This window comes from Numenius arquata, chromosome 10 (genome assembly GCF_964106895.1).
Source record: "Numenius arquata chromosome 10, bNumArq3.hap1.1, whole genome shotgun sequence".
In the NCBI taxonomy this organism is placed as follows: domain Eukaryota; kingdom Metazoa; phylum Chordata; class Aves; order Charadriiformes; family Scolopacidae; genus Numenius; species Numenius arquata.
The window spans coordinates 6,477,882-6,497,252 of NC_133585.1; the positions used below are offsets into that span (position 1 = coordinate 6,477,882).

General features: G+C 45.9%; 1 protein-coding gene across 2 annotated transcripts; it reads right to left on the minus strand.

Annotated features, from left to right (window-relative positions):
- Positions 1-447: 447 nt before the first annotated feature.
- LOC141469075 (dual specificity protein phosphatase 13B-like) lies at positions 448-19,236 on the minus strand. 2 transcript variants are annotated; one of them, XM_074154366.1, is made up of 4 exons: positions 19,115-19,236; positions 4,057-4,264; positions 2,711-2,931; positions 448-1,574 (listed from the first exon to the last, which is right to left on the minus strand). In XM_074154366.1, exons 2-4 carry the CDS (start codon positions 4,215-4,217, stop codon positions 1,345-1,347), a joined length of 612 nt encoding a protein of 203 aa, XP_074010467.1. In that variant the 5' UTR covers positions 4,218-4,264; positions 19,115-19,236; the 3' UTR covers positions 448-1,344. The 2 variants fall into 2 exon arrangements, with proteins under 2 accessions (XP_074010467.1, XP_074010466.1); XM_074154365.1 differs by lacking the exon at positions 19,115-19,236 and adding an exon at positions 11,480-12,263.
- Between the last annotated feature and the right edge of the window lie 135 nt (positions 19,237-19,371).

Below are 19,371 nucleotides of genomic sequence, written 5' to 3' on the forward strand. Positions count from 1 at the left end.
GATGTAGATATCACCGAAGAGTATTATAGAAGGTGCTGAGTTGTCTGTCCTGAAGGCAGAAATCTGCCTTGTAGACAGCACTGGGAATGACAAGGAATGTTTTCCCTTGTTGCTGTGCTGTTCTTGAGCAGCCAGCTCACATGGTGGGGAGTATTCATGCCTCTGCATTCCTGAGTTTGGTACTAGGAATGCAAACAACTGCCATCCCCGAGCTGGCTTTGTGCTGCGAATGTTTGTCCGCTGGGAACTGAGAGCCAGATGTGCTTCACATAGTTTCCAGGCAGCACTGATCCATCAGATGACAGTAGCTATTGAGTGCTCTTATGGTGGCCCAGAGACACAGAGATGAAAGCCTGATGCCTGTCAGCACCTCCCTTGCCATTCCTGTATCCCTTCAGTTTTCACTTGAGTCCCCTCACAAAAGCAAATGCCACAGAACATGATGTTGCAATGTTAATGACCTTTATTTTGAGAAAGAAAATCCCGAGTTTTATAACATTGAACTGTCAGGCAAATTTGGGATCCTTTGAAGTTTGCTGTTGAATGCTTTCCTGCACCCGCTCCCACTGCCCATGTGGCTGTTTGGACCCTCAGCTGAGAACCCCCCTTCCTCTTCAAAAGCATTCTCCACAGCATCTCCTGGATGGATTTTACTAAGGTAGATGAACAGTACTTGAACGCCCTCTCAAACAAAGGTAGTTTCATGGACTAAAAAAAATTATATCTAATGAACAGTTAAAGGGAAACACTATAAATAGACTTGGATAATTGCTTAAAGAGTGGTTTGTGTTGTTTCCCAGCTGCTCTGCTTTTAAACAGCCTCTTACCCCCAGCTCACGGGCTCCACCAATTGTAAAAGCAAGAACTAACCAGTGCCAGATTCAAGTCTCAAAACACAAACCATTTTAGATGTGGGGAGCAAAGGGGTGGGGGGTTGATTCATAAGAAAACTTCTAAGGGTTATTGTAGCATAAATAATATGCCATCTTTCACCTCAAATAGCCTAACACTTCATAAAGTGATATGAGCTTCACTAGTTGCTGAAACACAGCTATTTCTGAAGTGGAACCTGATATCTTTTTCTTTTTTTTTTCTTTTTTTTTTTCTTTTTTTTTTTTTTTTACCAGTAGAGAGCAATGTTTTAAGGTGGAGAATGAGGGATACAACATACAACCAATTGTAAGTATAATGTAGGAGGGCTTTGCAAAAAGGAAAGATCAGGTAAAATCTACTTTTAGTGATAACATGCGTTCTGGCGCATCATAAACTTGCGTCCTTAGTTTACAAATAAAATTCACTTTAAAGAGATACAGGAAACTCAAATAACATTTTGTCCTCTCTTTTTCAGCAGTACTCTTTAGCAGCGGATTCTCTGGTTCCTTTCCTCTCTTCATTTAATTTAATGTCCAGGTCCCGCAGCTGGCTGAGGAACCCTGAATTTGGGCAGATGTCTCTGTGGGCGCTCACTGTTTTCAGAGCATCTACGAGCGTCATGTTTTCATGGATCATTAAAAAGGCAAGCACTAAAGACGCAGAGCGGCTTACCCCCATGGCACAGTGGACGAACACCTTACCTGCAAGAGAAGAGGCACAGTAAGGTGAGTGGGCTTTAGCATTTCTAAATCGAGAGGGACACAGGGAGGAGAAAAACTACTGGAAACAAGCTGGGAAAACCACGGTGACGATTAGCAGATACTCATGTTTTCATGGTTGGTTTGCATAACATCCTGCCATACATCTCAGGCAAGGTGGTATTTCATACTGACCTCACGCGTCTTGGGCCTCGGATTAAAATAGTTGAAATTTTCTATGGAAGGAGAAGCTTTCTGTGACTAAACTTGTTAGTATAGTTTTCTGTGGGAAAAAAAAAAGTAGTTTTGGCAGAAAATTTTGGCCCAGCCCTGACTGTGATCACTGACAAGTCCCATAAACTCTGTAGGATAGTCTGCCTGTAAAAATGGACTCATAATTTACTGTATCTCAGCAGCCCAGTGTGAGCTATAACTGGGGATTTAATAAAGCACTCCAGTGAAAGCAGCCGATCTCGCAGCCAGTCAGAGTCGGAGCAAACTCCGGAACAAATGGAAATTATGATAACTAGGCCATAATCCAAACTCTGCTGACAAAAATTCAGCAGGCTGTGGGTCAGGCTCGTAGTTTTTGACTTAGTTCATTAACTTCTGCTGCTTCTCTAGCTTAATAGACAGTCTGAATAAAGCTCCAATTCTGCGAAGCACTTAAGCCTGTGAAGCATTTAAGCCAGCGCTGCGGTGCCGTGGCTCCCAGCTGAGCCCATCGGGAACGGGAGCAAGGGTTCGGTACCCAGGGCAGGGTCTCTGGGCTTCAGCCCGTGCCGGGGTGCGAGGTGAGTGTGGAGGCACACGGATCCTGCAGATTCCTGCAGGATGGACCCATGGGGCAGAATCTCTGCTCTTCCCTCTTGCTCTGCTCCTAGAGTTGGCCCTTCCTCCCACCACGCTGGGTTTGGGGTGGCCAGCCTTCCCCAGCTCCCGGGGACCTGGCCATGGCCACCTTCCCTGCAGCACATGGCATAGGCACCCTTCTCTGGTCCTCCTCACGGCAGTTCTGTATGTGCCTTCTCGAACCGTATGCTGAGTCTAAGCTTTGCTGGCTGTCTCTTACAGCAAGGAGAAACCATTTGGCTTGCATTGAAGCTTCCTCCCAAAGCTTCTCTTCGCCTCCCTCTTACCTCCTGAAGTGTTTAAGGCTTTGCCTATGAAATTGGCAGCGTCGTAGAAGAAGATACTTAAATCAAAGGAAGGATCATCAAATGCTTCTACTCCGTAGTACTCTATTTGCAGATCTTTGTAATATTTGGCTCCGGTGTTGATGCTATATGGCCCATCTGCCGCATTAAGGATATGAGTAATGTTGAGGCTTTGAAGAGTGGTTTTGCTCCTAGCAGCCCACCTGTTGAAAGACACGAAGGGCTCGTTGGCAACACTCCTAACATTCTGCTAAAATAGCATGGTTTAAAGTTAGTGCCTGCTCCCGCTAGAGAAGGATGCAGGAACTGCAGCTTGCTTGCAGAGTAGCGAATTTTGAGAAGCGCATAGTGCTTTGCACATGAAAAATGTGAAACGGTGGTGTGGAGAGCAGCAAGAACACAGACTTGCTGATGGGATGCTGTTAGTTAAGCAAGTGCGTCCCAGCAGTTAATCGCTGGGAAGATGGCTTACTGTATAAAGCGGTCAAGATTCTCCTTTAAACAGTTGTTTAGCAAATTCTAGAGCTAATCTCTCATTCATGGTGTGTGTGGGTCCCTCATTCATAGTGTGTGAGAACCCACCCAGGTGCAGCAGCACCTCGTTCCTGGTTCAGACATGAAGTGGCTGCATCATCATCACCAGCCAGGTTCTACCCCCTTCCCACCATAAACTGGGACTGAAATTATTCCACAAAACTCTGATCCCTAACTGATGCATTCATGAGGAGGAGTTGGGAAAAACGATCCTGTGGTATCGGCAGTAATCCAAATAGAAGGAAATGGCAATAAATAGAAATTGTCATAAGAATGAGGTATTTGTATGACAATTCCGGTTTGGTGTTTTCAGTTTTACCATCTTTGAAAGACATTTTGGATTCAGACTGGCAAAATCCCTCTTGTATAATTCATTTGTGTCCTCCCCCATCTGGGTCTTGATCCTGCTGCTCCTGTTTGAGTGTGAGGGCTACTGTGCTCTTGTCTGGTGCCATAGAGCACAGTTTCCAGGGCAGATAACACATCTCAGAGTTTACACCAATTTGGGATGGGTTCTTTAAGGACTTCTGTCTAGAGTACAAATAATTCTTACCCTGCCAAATCCACTGTGGTTCACAGAACATAGAAAAGCCAACTCAGATGCACTACGAGTAAGTCACCACTTTGTATCTCATGTTTTTCATGACATCCAAACTACTTATGTTACCAGTTTTGGAAGCCTGTATGGCAAAAACATTCCTGTAGACCCAAAAGCTGCTCCCCAGTGAACCACACCCCTTCCTCCTCCTCCTCAGGACCAATAACAGCTTAATGATAGGACCATGTGTTCTTACGCATCTCCCAGGTAAATATTTGGCCAGACTTGGTCCACGTGATTATCAGACCCTCCTCTGAACCACAAGAGCCGCTGGAGGTCTGATAGCGCTGGTGTTTCATAGGAAGCTCCGCTCCCTGCACTGCTGGTCGGAGATGAAGAGTCTCTGGTGTGAGGCATCTTCCTCTTCTCTTGCTGGCACTCGGGCTGTATCAGAGACAGCTATTCTGAAATGAATTAAGAGAAAATTTTCATACAGAAATAATATTCCCTAGGAAGCAGTCCTGTTCATTACCCTCCAAATAGCATTACATTATTATAACTGGTATGTGCAGCAGGGCCTGCAGGTGCTGCTAAAAGTGCCCAGAGAGCAGGATCGACTCTGTGGTAGGACTCCACAGGCGTGTAATTCATTCCCTCAGAAAGCAGCAGCATAAGGCGATATGATTTAATTTCTTGTCAAGTAACACTGTTGAAAAAAGAACATCCTGTGCCACCCGAATGCAGCACTGGCTGAACCTCGTAGGTGCAGGTATTATTTCTGTTACTATAGCGCTGATGAGCGTATACAGGAAAGCTCCTGTACGTTGTGTTGGAGAGTTACCAACGCGTTTGTGCGCAGTTGATTCTGGTTAGTTAAAACTGGAAGTTTTTGAAAGAATGAATCATTGTACTGACTTATTAAGCTTCTAGGGCCAAGGTGGAAATCCTAGGATGTGTATGTAAGACGTATATTCGTATAGTGTATGTGTATACATATATAAAATGTATGTGCGTACAATTTTCTTTCATTTATAGGGATGCATTTAAACACATGTATGTACATACATGTATAACATGGAAGAACTTTCACATGCATATATACATACATATATATGCACGTATGTATATAAATAGAAATGGAGAGAATTGGAACCAGTTTTTTTCTTTCTCTCAGGTGGATACCCCTGAACACTCAGCTATACCGGTATACTTGCGTCTGTCTGTCTCAGTCTCTCCTCGGGGAGCTGTTCCACTTTGTATAAATGATGTGATAGCTATTTGCCTCCAGAGAGAGGCTGTTTCTCTCGTCTGAGGGGTCGGGTGCTTACCTGGGGTGTGAGAAAAAAAGAGCATCTGAATTTTGAGAAATTACAGGGCGGGCTTTGTTGCCCTGTTGAGAATCTCATCTAAGACTGTTTTCCTCCCTCACAGATCGTGCAGTGGAATATGGGCACCTCTTTGCAATGTTGTTTGCTGGTTTAGACCCAGAAGCTCAGGCCAGCGGGTCCAGCCTGCAGCAGAGCTCAGCTCAGAGCAAGAGTTCAAAGATACCCAAGCAGTCCCTTCTCTGAGACTCAAGGAGCATTTCTCCTGCCGGGATCTCATTATCCCGAATTGCTGTTCTCGCCCCAGAGAACGTTGATGAGCTTTGTTTGGCTGCTTGTTGGTATTAAAACCATCATCAACATGGGAGCCACACTAGAACTCTTCCCAAAGTGGGGTGGCCTGTGTTTATTCTGATGTGGCATCAGCTTTCGCTGTAATGCCTAAATCTAGAGTTTGGGTTTATTTTCTCAGCAATTCCAGAAAACAAGTGCAGATGGGACCTTTGGAAGTCATCTAGTCTGTCCCTTGTCCCACAGTTGCAGCAGCCAGATGGATGTTGTTGCTCCTAAAGCAAGAACATCAAGTACGCCAGGTATGTATTTTTTTTTAACAGCATAGGCTGATTTGGGGCATAAGCAGAAAGCAAGGGAGGGTATCTTGTTGCTAACAGAAAAAGAAGTAGAGATGATGCAAGGCAAATTATTGAAAACACCACATATATTTCTGTGACCTCAGCCTAAATTTGCTTCCCCTGCCCCCTTTCTCCATCCTCCTCCCCACAAATGTTAAGAGCAGTAACAGCTTTTTGTACATTCCAATAAAATGGAAGTTTCCCTAGGGTAACCACTTAATAAGCAAAATATGAAAAGCACAATAAAAATAATGGGAGAGATGGAAAAAAAGCTGACTGGTTTTACTTTTAACAATGAAGGAAAAGAACTGCAGGGAAGTAGAGGAATATAGGGATAAAAACCCTATGAATTTTTCAGGGCGTGTAAGACCAAGAGCTTTGGTAAAGGAGTATGTTGTGCAATCCCAGCACAGATTAGCATGAAGAATAGCACAGAAAAGATATTGTGCCTTGCCCTACAAGTTTTACTGCCTTGCAAAAGTCATGCACTGTGCTCAAGAGCTACTGCCAGCATCGTCATGATGACCTGTTTGTACTTTCACTGATACAGAACATTAAGCTGAAGCAGTAAAAGGAAATCAAGAAGAAGATAATACAGGTTCTACATCAGGAGATTCATAAGACCACAGGCTCATTTTCAAGGAGCGCGGATGACTCTCTGTCGCTGCAGATGTTTAAAAGCTGAAGTTGTGGAGGTAAGCAGATGTATACTAAACTTTCAGTTGTCCTAGCTCCCACTGCTTTAAATTTCTGTTGTAGTCTGTCACAGAATAATTTGGGTTGAAAGGTACCGATAAAGGTCATCTAGTCCAACCCTCTGCAATGAGCAGGGACACCTTCCACTAGAAGAGGTTGCTCAGAGTCCCATCCAACCTGACTTGAAAGTTTCCAGGGATAGGGCATCTACCACCTCTCTGGACAACCTGTTCCAGTGTCTCACCACCCTCATTGTAAAAAATGTCTTCCTTCTATCTTCCCTCTTTTAGTTTAAAGCCATTACCCCTTGTCCTATTGCAGGCCCTGCTAAAACGTTTGTCCCCATCTTTCCTGTAAGCCCCCTTTAAGTACAGAAGGCCGCAATAAGGTCTCCCCGGAGCCTTCTCTTCTCCAGGCTGAACAACCTCAACTCTCTCAGCCTGTCCACACAGCAGGGGTGCTCCAGCCCTCTGAGCATTTTTGTGGTTCCCTGCTGGACCTGGTCCAACAGGTCCATGTCTTTCCTGTGCTGAGGACTCCACAGCTGGACGCAGTACTCCACATGGGGTCTCACCAGAGCAGAGTAGGGGAGCAGAATCACCTCCCTCGACCTGCTGGCCACACTGCTTTTGATGCAGCCCAGGATATGGTTGACTTTCTGGGCTGCAAGCGCACATTGCTGGCTCATGTCCAGTTTCCCATCCACCAGTACCCCCAACTGTCAGCTAGTTAGAGTAATAGAGTAATGATTAGCAGAGAAAATTACACTGTGAAGCCTGTTGTTCAAGACCTGACTTTGCGGAGGTTCCCTTGGCCTCCAAGAATTGAGTCATTTTGGTGCCGGTGAAACTTAGCAGGCGACTTCAGCCTTTGCAGCCAGTGAAGAGCTTTGCAACAGAGCTCCCTTTCATACAGCAGTCCTCTTTCCAAAAAGTGCGTCAGCATCGTTTGCTTCACGTGACTAATGCCAGACAAGTGAGCTCCTCGTGTCAACACGAAGCATCGCTCCTCCCAAGCACACCGCTCTGCACTGGCCTTGAAATTGAATTGCTCTGCGGGGCCTTCGGGGTAGGCTTGGAAATAGCTATACCAGGTGATTGGACTAATGAGGAAAGTAATATGAATTTTTTAATTGAAGGCCAGGGACTTTGCTGAGGGCTTCCCCCTCTTCCCACCTCCCCCCCCCCCCCCTTTTACTTTAAGATACTGCAAAGCTAGCAAAAGTGCTACCACTGATTACATTTCTCTAAGCTTCTCCCTCTGGGTGGCTCTCAGAAGCTGTTTCAGATGGAAACAGCCAGTGACTGCAGGAGGGCAGGAGCCCCTGTAATTAGGGGAAAAAATATCTGCCTTGCAAGGTCACTAACGTTTTCTGCAGAGATCTAGACCATGCAAGTTGGTAGGATTACTTTGCTTTAGGTACTTCCAGGCTACAGTTTAAAAGACCTTCTCATTAGATTCTTTCTTTCTATCTTTCTTTATCTCTCTTTTTCTCTCTTCTTTTTTTTTTTTTTTTTTTTTAAAGCAAAACAGCAGTAACAAAATACCCGGTCCCTTCTGCCTACAGGAGACATTTGAGATGAGATAGAGATTTTAAGGGCTGTCCAGATGTATTGACCTCCTGGCTTCCCTGGGAGAATACAAGGTAGCACAAGCTTTAAAACTATTTTGTCGTTACACATTGGTTCCCAAAGACTCAGAGCACTGGGGTGCACCTGAAATGGCCGGGAGCTGCTTGGCTCCGCGTCTGAGCTGTGGAGCCTGTGTCCCCTCTCTAGGTGGCTTGGATTTCCTTGGTTGCCGTAGGCTACAAGTGGCCGTGGGGCTGGCATTGCACACCGTGCACAGCTCCTGGGGGACTTGGTGTTTCCAGGATCTCCAGGATCTCATCTGCAACAACCTAGTTGAGCTTTTTATCTCCCTGATGTTATCTGGCCACTTGAGTACTACAGTCTGCTCCTTTTTTTTTTTTTTTCCTTCTTTTTTTTTTTTTTTTCTTTTCTACACTGGAAACAATTACCATTTTCTACCGAAGATTTTTCTGGCAAACAGAAAAAAACACACAACCCCCACTGACTTGAGATGGCTAAAGCATTTAACAGATTTGTGTTGCATTTGCAGATTCCAGTGAAAGAAAACTCAGCAAAGTTCTAGAAAAAAAAAAAAACACTTTAATAATGTAGGTTTGAAATAGTTCGTTTTGTTATTTAAAAAAAAATTACTATTTCCATTTTTCTATTCAAAGTTACTTTTGTTTTGGAATTTTACTTCAGTGTTGCATAAAATCTTTTAAAATATTAAAACAATATGAAGTAGCTTGTTCCTGGTTGAGAAAAACATGTTATGTTTAACTAAAAATGAGCACTAACTGAGCAGACACCTATTCGCCTAGCCCTCATTTTCACTTCTGTAATGGAGAGGGGGAGCCTCTTGCCATTTTCCATGGCTGTTTCCTTGTCTCCTAAAGACTGAACTGAGCTGTAGAGAGGTTAAATGACTGTCTGAAATCCCAGGGGGAGTCTGTGGCAGGGAATTAGTTGGGCCCCGAGTCACCTTTCCTCTATCCCTTTTGCTATCACCTTGCTAGCTGCCACAGCCCTGCCTGTGATTATGGTGGTAGCTCAGATGGGGACAGGTGTCCTTCAGTGACAAGGTCTTACATGAGGTTATTGATAGCCTTGGGCACAGCAGGGCACTGATTTTGGCTGGACCTGTGGTTACTACAATAACACAAACACTAGATAACATGATACAGAAAGTTCCTGCAACCGAATATTCTAAATTACTTGAATCAAAACCCAGCAAACTAAATGGTCCAAAATACCGAAGCATGAGATCAGAATATAATTCACATGAAAAATAAAAAAAAGTCTCTCAATGCATTTGAAATTGCTGTCTACTCTGTTTTTTTCTTCTGTTTTCTCTCAGCAAGCATCTCTGCGCACATCTTTTACCCTCCTTGCTCTTTTCTCTCAGGTAGTGCTTAACACTACGGCTCTTTGTCCTCCTGATGGAAAAATCCAGATGGAAAGAAGTGTGGTTCACAGGGAAATGATCATGTAAGTGGAATTAATCTTTCAGATACTGTAATGTGAAATCTGATCTTCCTTTTTGTTAAGAAGACCCAATCTGTGTCTCTACGTTTTGGCCAGAATCCGATGCTAAGAGAACCCAGGAGTCTCTTGAGGTGGAGCTAAAAGCCTTGTGTGCAGAAACAGGCACATTTAAAAGCAATAGCAAAGTTAAAACAGCCAGATGGGAACCTAGCAGGCAACTGAGAGGGGAACTCTCTGTTTTCCTTGCAAGCCTACAGGGGCTTGTTTGCAGGAATTAGAATCTCTCACCAGCAGTTCACTGCAGCTCTAATACCAAGTGGTATTGAAAATGAGAAGCAGGTTATGGCTGATGGTTTAAATGAGGCACCTATGGGAATTTAGAAATGAGATCCTGGACTCGTCTCGGTGTAGACCGTGCACATGGCAGAGCAATATTGCTTTCTTGGCTGACTGCATCATATATTACAGCCTTTTATTTTGCCCACACTCAAACAGCAGGGAACAGTAGAAGTTCATTGCTCCTGCTCGCTGTTTAAACCCTGATCTGCCTCACCAGAGGCAGTGCCCCTGAATAATGGAAAGCAGAATCAGTCCCTCGGCCTCAGTGCGGGTACGTGTTCAATGCAGCACTGTATTAATGCCATTGCCATTATTCCGGAGTGAAGAGAAAAGCAGAATGTACAATTAAAGCTCTGTTTCGTTCGGTTTTTAAGAGAATTTACTACCCGGGAAAGATGCCAGATGGAGGGCTCTGGAAAACACAGCCCTCTCTTTAACCACAGCGTCGGGAAGGAGCGGGGGCAGCCCTGCAAGCCTCCTCCACGGCTACCCCCGCGGCTCTGCTCGACTCGCAGATGCCCCTCGCCCTACGCCGGCAGCCGTGTTTTACTGGGTGGGAGAAAATCTTGAGTCTTCACACCTCTTCACTGCTTGGTCTCCCTCCTGACACCTCTGTTCACGTCCAGCCTTTTTACATTTATGATGGGGCCCTCTGGCTCCTCCAAACTGAGCTTGGAAGGTACCAACTTCTGCTTGCGAGGAGCCTGAGCTGGGCTGGAGAGCAAAAGGCTCCTTCCTCCATGAGCCCTCCCACCACACAGCTGCCCGTGGGGCTGGAGGGGCTGCTGCAGGGCAGAGACAACCTGCCACTGTCCCACGGGACATGCAAGCACCTGGGGACAGCAGGGACATGCTGCTTCAGGAGCGGGAGCAGTCAGAGGGCAGGGCAGGTGAGGGTAACCAGCCCTGGCCAGGGGTTGAGGTGGCCAGGAGAGCCTGTGGTGGTGAGCTGGGTCCTGGTTGAAGTGGGAAGTCAAGGGGGTGCATGGCCAGGCATGGGCAGAGGTGGCACAGGTTAAGATGAAGCCTAAATGTCTCAGCTCAGGTGGGCTCCTGAGCGAGGTGGAGAGCCCCAGTGAGGCCTCCCACCGCTGGGTCTCACGCAGCTCCTTCCAGCAGCCCCATCCCAGGTTACAGAGCCACTGTTGTCCTTGGACAAGGTAAGCCCCCAGGAGGGCCAGAGCTTGCCGAGCCAGGCTTATGGTCCTGCCAGCATGATTCAGGCTGGTGGTGGGAGCTTCACCTGGTTTTTGGGGAGAGGATGTTAGCGCTATCTCATGGAAGTACTCCCAGAGAGCATTTCCTTTCCTTTGCAATGTAACGGATCTGCAGATATTTTCCCAAAACCGTATCTTCCCAAGGGGAGACAATCTCTGTGCTGCCTCTGGCCCCCCGGCTCCAGCTTGCCTCCCCCACGCCTCCCGTTTAAGAGCCACGCAGCCGAGGAAAAGGCACCTGCCCACGCACGGGACTAGCGCTGCAGGAAAGGAAGCTGGGAGAGTGGGGGTGGCAGGTGGAAAAACGGGGAGTCCTGCTTGCAGTGACACGCCGTGGCTGTGGCAGGACGACAGCTTTTACATCTGCAGCTTTCAGATTCAAAGGAAATTAAAAAAAAAAAAAAGAAGTATTACCTTAGCAGCTGGCATCTCTGAGCAATTCAGTGCACCATCCCCAGCAAGACAGCGCTGCCCTCCACAGGATCCTGCCATAATTTCCGACTCGGCTGTGGATATCTGTCAAGCCTGGGGTGATGCTTCCCCCTTTTATTCTCTTCTGGGGCCACTCCTGTCCAGGGTACCACAGCTAGGAATTAAAAAAAAAAAAAAAAAAAACAAAAACCCAAACCTACTGTTTTTCTTGACACATCTTGACTATGCACATGCTTCTCCCTGAATTAAAATAGCTGTAGTTTTAAGTCCTGCTGCCAGCAGCCATGGCTGTGCTATGTGCTGTAGTGAGGAGAGCACACCGTCACCATGCAGATAACTGCTTCTAATAGTAGAAACTTGGCTCTAGCCTTACATAACGCCGGGAATGGAGCAGAGAGGCTGCCGCTTGCGAGGAGCTCAGACGGAGACCTGCCTCGGGCAGCCCGTGCCCCCGGGGCCCAGGAACTCCAGCGAGAGCGAGGAAAACAAAGTGACCTTGATATTGATAACAGTTCAGTGAGCGCTGTCACCGGCAGCGCTGCGCCGAGGTCTCGTCGGTGTCACAGGCTGGCGAGAGGTGTAAGTTATGGGCAGTTCTGACACAAACGATGTCGAAGAGGCCAGAACCTGAAAGAGGCGGGGGAAAAACGCCTTGCATGCTTCAGGAAAGACAAACAAGGATGTTAATATATTGCTATTAAAAGGGGCTCCAAAGCTCTTGCCCTTCTGCAGGCAGTATGGATTTGTGTGACTGTGGATTAAAGGGTTGATTTCTTTTTCTTCTCCTTGATTTACTCCTCAAATGATTTTTCTCTGACTGCTGCTGTCAATACAAAATTGACAATGCTGTCAAGCTTGCAAGATTTCAGAATATTTGAAGGCACGAGTAAAGGGTTTTTGATATTCCTCAGTCGTTTGGCAGTGGAATCTTTGAGCTGTCTGCCTCTCCCTGCGCTTTTAACATAAGCAGTGAAGCGCTCTTCTTGCCTTGCCTTGCTTGAAAAGGCACATATGAGAAAGGTACCTTTTTCTAAGGTTGACAAAGCTGTACAACTCTTTGCAGAGGAATCAAGAGCAAAAGACTTCAAAACTCTACAGTGGAAGATCTATTTTGGCACTTAAGCTTTTTCAGGCAAATCACAGAGCTTTCAAGGGACACTCTCAGCTTTGTTGGTGCAGATCAGGATGATTATTTTAAGATTTTTTAATTGCTGACTTTAAAATAATAATTTTTTATTAAGTTATTTTTTAGGTAGGGCTATAGTTTGTGTCAAAGGAATTGACCACTGATGTGTGCACGAAAGCAGCTAAGAGGAGATACTAAGACCTAGAACTGGGGATTACTTTCTCTTGCAAACTTTTGATTATGTGTCTGACGAATATTTTCTCCTAATTTCTTGTCCTAAACTTGAAGAAATAAAACTGGAGATGGTTTTCCTGTTGCTCCTCCCTGGTATTGGGGAGCCAGGTAAAGCAGAGTGCAAGCAACCAGGGAGCTGCCTAGTCAGGGGCTGTGGTTGGTGCAGCCACCTCTCTGGGCTGTGATGGATGAGGGACGAGGGCTGGGGACACATACTTGCTCCTCTGTGAGATATCCAGTCCCAGGGTCACCGGGAGACCTTGTCCTGCCGTTTGCTGGCTTGTGGGAAGGAGTTTCCCTGCCAGTCCCTGCTGCTGTGCTGTCTCTGTGAGGAGCCAGCAGCGCTGCCCCACTCCCAGAAACCTTGTTGATGCCATCTGAGTCTCGCAGTTGGTCAGGAGGGGCAGGAGCAAGGGTTGTCATGTGACAGCAAGTTTTTGGAGGTTTTGTTCATTGTTTTTTTTTCACGTGTATCTTGTCAGGTTTTATGCTGCTGTTTTTCTGACGCTGTTTCTTGCTGAGGCTTGGCGTGGACTGTAGATCGATGCCAAAGCCTGTAGGGTGATGGAAGGAAGAAGAGCCTCCAGTGAAGCAGCAGCCTCACGGCTCCCAGGAGGGGTGAGTCAAGCACAGGTAGCAGGGAAGGGTGCAGCCTTGCTGGAGGTTGTGCCTGTTGCAGGCAGTTTATAATAGACAGTCTGGGAACAGGCTGCAAACGTTAACAGTCCATTTTCCCAAAGCAGAGCCCAATACCTCCAGCACAGCCCTGGGAAGGCTGTCCTCTGCTTGAGAAAGTTGCTGTGAGCAGGAATGCATTAAGGATTTTGAGCTTCTCAGGTACAATGGTAATGGGAGCCATCCATGAGCTATAAATAGCATTAACATCCTCTCTCTCCAAGGCCTGGCAATCCCAAGCAGTCATTTTTGCTGGTGCTAGTGAAAATGAACAAAGCTTTGAACAGCTTTTATTTATGTTCTCTTTGCAGGCTGGAATTTTGTGACTAGTTTTTCTCACTGGCTCTGAATTTTGAGTTTATTTTAAGGAAAAATATTGGCATTTTCTCCTTTTGGATTTTTTCCTTTTTTTAATTATCGTATATTACTTTCATAGTTTTAGCAAAACTATGCAGGAAAAGCTATTGTGACAGGAGAGTGGGGATCACGAGTAGTCATTTACAAAGAATCTCTGTATGACTGCAAGAAAAGGGGAAAAAAAAAACAGAAACTGTAATTTAATCTTATCTCAATCTTTTATATGTTTTTAACAAAATGCTGAAAATGTTTTGCTTTAGAATTAAGCAAACAATGCAAGGTGCTTTGGCATGATTTGTGGTGTTTACACTGAGAGATCAGAAAGAAATAGTTGTTGCAATAGAAGGAAAAGCTTTACATGCCTATAGGACAAGACCTTCCCGTGGTTATATAGGAAACAAAGATGCCTTTTGTCAAGGAGCTATGAAGAGCCGCGAGCAAAACTGGCAAAAAGGACTCTCCTCAAAATATTTATGGTACGCTCAATGAAGTCCTGTTATAAAATGATAAAGCCTCACATGTTACGCAACTCTTCTTTGCTGTGACAGACACTCAAGAAACACAAGGTCTACAAAACAGACATTTTGTCCTGGGATAACCACCGAGCCGCTGCCATTAGATCAACTGGTAGAGCTGGAAGAATTAGGCAAGCTGTCAAGTAAGCAAGAAGGGCTATATTTTTTTTCCAATTTTGTCAAGTAATCTAATTACACACTGCATTTACTGACAACCCTTGCCTCACACCAGCACAGCAACACTGCTGTTACTGAAAGACTGTAGTCTTTCATATTGCCAGAAGATGGCAGAAGAAAGCAATGTTGAATGATTTAAAAATGCACAGTATACTCATGACTGGCTTTTAAAGGGAGCTGTTACTGATATACAAGAAACTGCACTGGTTGGATAAAAGAAAAATGTGAAATGTACTGGATGAATTAAATTGATATTGACCTGAGTGTATAAATCAAATGATCTATGCTGTATCCTTTCCCGTGCAGAAAAACCTGTAACAGTGCTCATTTTTCATATGCACCTTGCAGTTTGGTCTGGTTTTGCTCCACTGGTAAAATCTGTTGAAGAAACCAGTCCAGGCCATAATGCAATCACCCAGAGTAAAAAGCAGGGTGACTCTTTTAGCCTTTTAGTCTCTCTCTTTCCAAATATGGTTCTCTTCCCTTTCTCACTTCCTCCAGTCATAGTAGGAAAAGAGCCAAGACAGTGTGAAGACCCTCCTGCTCCAGCTTTTGGGAAGAGAGGGGGGTGTGAGAGGCTGACGCCGGGTGGGAGAACACACCTGAGAACTGACAACCTGTTGCATTGAGTTGCTGGACTGGGCAGTGGTGGTCACCTCAGACAGCATCTCTCCTGCCTGTTCTCCAGGGAAAAAATGACCCTCCAGTCACATGGGTCTCATCTCCATGGCCTGGACTGAGACTCTGCCAGGAGCTGGGGAAGCTTCAAAAAAAGGCTTGGATGGAGGAGTCCATGCTATTCATGCTCTCTTCTCAGCTGCTTTCACTTCAAATACTTATCTTAAAGGAAATAAACCCTCTACATGAATGGAAGTTGGTTTGGAAGGTGCAGTCAGGCTGGCTGGGAGCTTTGAGTTAACTAAAGGCGTTTCCTCCTCCTCCTCCCCACCCAGGAGCAATGCTTCCCCTGCATCTTTCTGAAAAATAGAACTGAAGAAAACTTGCAAAGGTTATTGGGCACCGGTGAAAATTAGGCTCTCGTTAGCCGGTAGGAGTTATTTCCGAAGGTCCCGGTCCCGCCGCCGCTCCCCGCCAGGTGTCCCCGCGCCACCGCGCCAGCTCCCGCCGCCGGGGAAGCCGAGGCGGAGGCTGCTGCCGACTGGCCCTTCGTTCACCCCGGAAAAGGGGCATGGAGGAAATTTATCGTTAGCCTTTGTGGTGCCCAGCCCCGAGCCCCTGCCAGCGGCAGATGTCTCAGCTCTCCTTCACCCTTCCTTTTCTTCCCCCCTCCCCCCCAGCTGGAGCTAATCTCCCAGAGTTGACGGAGGCAGGGGGCTTGTTGGGGGCAGCGTAGGGGGAGGCAACTAATGAGTTTTTTATTAGGACCAGACCTTCTCATCGGTTTGCAGTAACAAAAAGCATCGTGAGGTTTAGGAAGTAGCCAATGTATTGAGGGCTAAAAGCTGGAAGATGCGTGGGGGAAGAATCACTTTAAAGTTGTCCTGTTTCTTACGCTGTCTTCCCCTAAACGCTGCTCTGCGCTGATGGAGAGTGATTGAGTAGCCAGACCTTCAGGTCTACCCTGCCTTGGCATCTTTTCCACATTTCCTATGAATGAGATGTCCACAATATCCATTACTAAATATCGAATTATGTAATATGGGCACCAAACGTCCAGCATCTGCTTCCCAGGCAGGGAATATATTTTTCATTGTGAACCAAGATCCGTTTCACAGTGGCAGCAAGGAGGGTGACAAGGGATCAAGAGCGAAGCAGCAAAAGAAAAATGTTTAAAGCAACTTTCAACTGTTATGACGATGCTGAAAAACAACTGATGATATGGGACAACCACCACCTGGGCAGGACCACCCTTGCACCATGAGACGATGCTAACACAGACCCCAGTGCTCTCACACCTTCCGCCTCAGGATTCTGATCCCACTTGGCTTTTTAAGGTATTGTTCCTTGTTGGTAAAATGACTTTGTTCCCAGCTTGGATCTGTGGTTAGCAGCAAAATCAGCTTCATCTTGTGAGTCAAGTGAGTGATGGAAGCTCTGCAGCTGCTGGCAACACCACAAGAGCACTGCCAGCATCCAGGAGCTCTCTTTTGCCCTTTGGCTGCCCACCTCTGAGTTACAGGGTCCCAGCTGCTATTCAGAAGTAGATTAAGTCTTCCTGAAAATGAATAGGTTTAACAGAGCACCAAATGACTTTGAATCTGCCTCCTCCAGGACATCCTACAACCTGGGTCCTTTTGCCAGGCTTCCAATAACCGATCATCTAGGTCAAAGCATCTCCAGGGCATGCTTAATCTTTTTCTGGTCATGAGGTGAGCAAGCACATACCCTTGACACGTGTGGGTTTTAGCAGGTATGTGTGTATGGGAGAAACAACACTCTATAGACATCTGTTCCCCTTCCATGCTTGAAAGGAAAATCCTCCCTTTCAGCACTGAAGCATTAGCTTCAAATGTTAATTTGCAATCTTTTTTAGTGAAGACAATAGTGAAAAATCTCTCAGCACACGTGGTTTATCCCCAAAACAAAGGCAAATTCAGGACTCTATAGGAATATGAAAGCTCTGGGTAGAAGAGATTATCTATTTATGTTCTATTGGGTGAGGTGTATATATCTGAGAAGGAAAAAGCATATGCACAGGTGAGCTCAGAAGGGAAGAAGCTCCTGCACAGGTGACAGAATCATGGTTGTGGTGCCAGATCACATCTTGAGAGGGCTATCCTGAACTCTTCTCTTACTTTTGACCATTGCCACAAGTAAGGGCTGAGTCTGGGTGGATCAGTCCTAGCCCAAAAGGTCAACTTCGGTCTGAAATGCAGGAGCCCAGAGCTAGGTCAGCTCAGCTGGGCCCTTCTCGCTGTTTCTGGCACCATCGGACAGAGGAAGATGGTTACTGGCTTGCTGACTGTTGGAACAGATAAACGTGGCACAGATCAGAAGTGCTTTCTTATCCTCACTTACTAAATGCCCCACTTTCTTCATCCATGGTGACAGCAGACCGTACTAGGTTCTGCAGATCATGCCTGTCCCATTTTCTGCCTTCCTAGGGCCATAAACAATTGTGATTATTAAATAAATCCATCTTCTCCCTCTGAATCGCAAACTGGGTGACCACAGGCAAGACCTCTATGGTTAAAGCTAGCGGAGGTGCTGGCGTGGTGGCGAGGCTCTCTTTGCACACACGCAGCCTGCCTTCTGGCCGGTTGCATCTCCTCCATGCAGGATGCTGCATCTTGAATTTACAACTCCTCTACGTGGCTACATGCGCTTTCACAGCGGGATCTATTAGCCCCAACCAGCCCCCCCTCGCAGAGATCTGAAAACGTGCCACCTCTTGGCACAGGAGTGCAGCCTGCTACCCCCAGCGGGAATAAAGACAAGATCCTGGCCAAAAAGGGAATCATGAGAACAGAGCTAAGGTTATGACTTTCTAAATGTTTATCTCCAGTCTGTATTTGATGTCTGGATAATACGGTGACCAGTCTCTTACAGAAAGCTAAAGCAGGTTAAACAACACAGAGGAGAAGGGTGGTTTTCCTGAGCTGCAGACAGAGGATGCGCAGGACCTCACCATTCCTCGCCCACAGCCTCCATGGCTGAGAATTTCATGCAGTGTCTCTTCCTAAGCCCTTCAGATCTGAGCTTTAGGTATGGTCAATACAGCTGCACTTCTTTTTTATTTCTAAAAGGAATGGCTTTCCCTTTGTACTGTTTGCTTTTTTTTTCATGCTGCTTTGGTTCACTCATTGTTTTCCTGAGTTTGGTAAAGAAGCTGTCCATGAAAATAAGAATGGGGGAAAAAAAATATTATCAAAGACTTTTTTTTATATATATGGGGGAGAGATTTTTCAAAGGCAGAAAGGGGAGTCTATCAGGTTATGCACATAAGTACTATTTATGCCTTTGAAAATCTTTCACTTACAGTGCTTAATTGGTCTGTGCAAATCCATTGCCAGAAGAGGTAATTGAGCATTTTTATAGAAGGATCTGTAACAAAAACACTCCAGGCTATTGTTCTAGAAATTAAAAAAAAATTAGGAGTTATGGAAAGAATATGTTTCAGGGCATCAGCCAGCCTCTCCTGAAACTATGCAAATTCACTTGGTGAAAACAACAGCAGACACAATGAAATGAGTTGTATATGAAGAACTGAGATCTCAAATGTGATATTATGCAGAAGGTAAAGAGTCTGTACTAGATAAGTAACAGCTCAATGTGTTATCAAGGGTGCACTTTGATTTTGATGAATGTTAAAAGAACCTTTAGCCTTGAAAATAAAGAGGATAATTTCTCTCTAGGCAATGGCTGCTCATGAAAGTCATAAAATAAGAGCACTGGAGCCCTAATTTTATAGTGCTTTTTAAATGATTTTCAAATGGTCCAGCTGCTTTGTGCCACAATAACACAAGGCAGAGATATTTACGCCGGCGATAACAAGCATGCAGCAGCCTGCCCGAGCTGCTCTCCGCAGGCAGCCCGCGGCAGGCGAAACACACATGGAAAGCTGGTACTTGCCAATGCGGATTGATCACAGTTACACCGTGGGTACAGCGATCCTGGGAAGCCGCTTTTTTTCCACCAGACAACTTGATTGTTTTCCTTGCCTGCGTCTCGCCTGTGAAGCACGGTACACGCACGGACGGCTATGCTGGTTCTATTTTGACACCGGAGAGTCTGCCAGCTCTGTGTGCCTCTTGGGCCATACCGTCCTTGGCAGGCTTCTCTTTTCGGAAATAGGAGGGCGAATTCAGGCCTGGGTTGCACCACTGTTT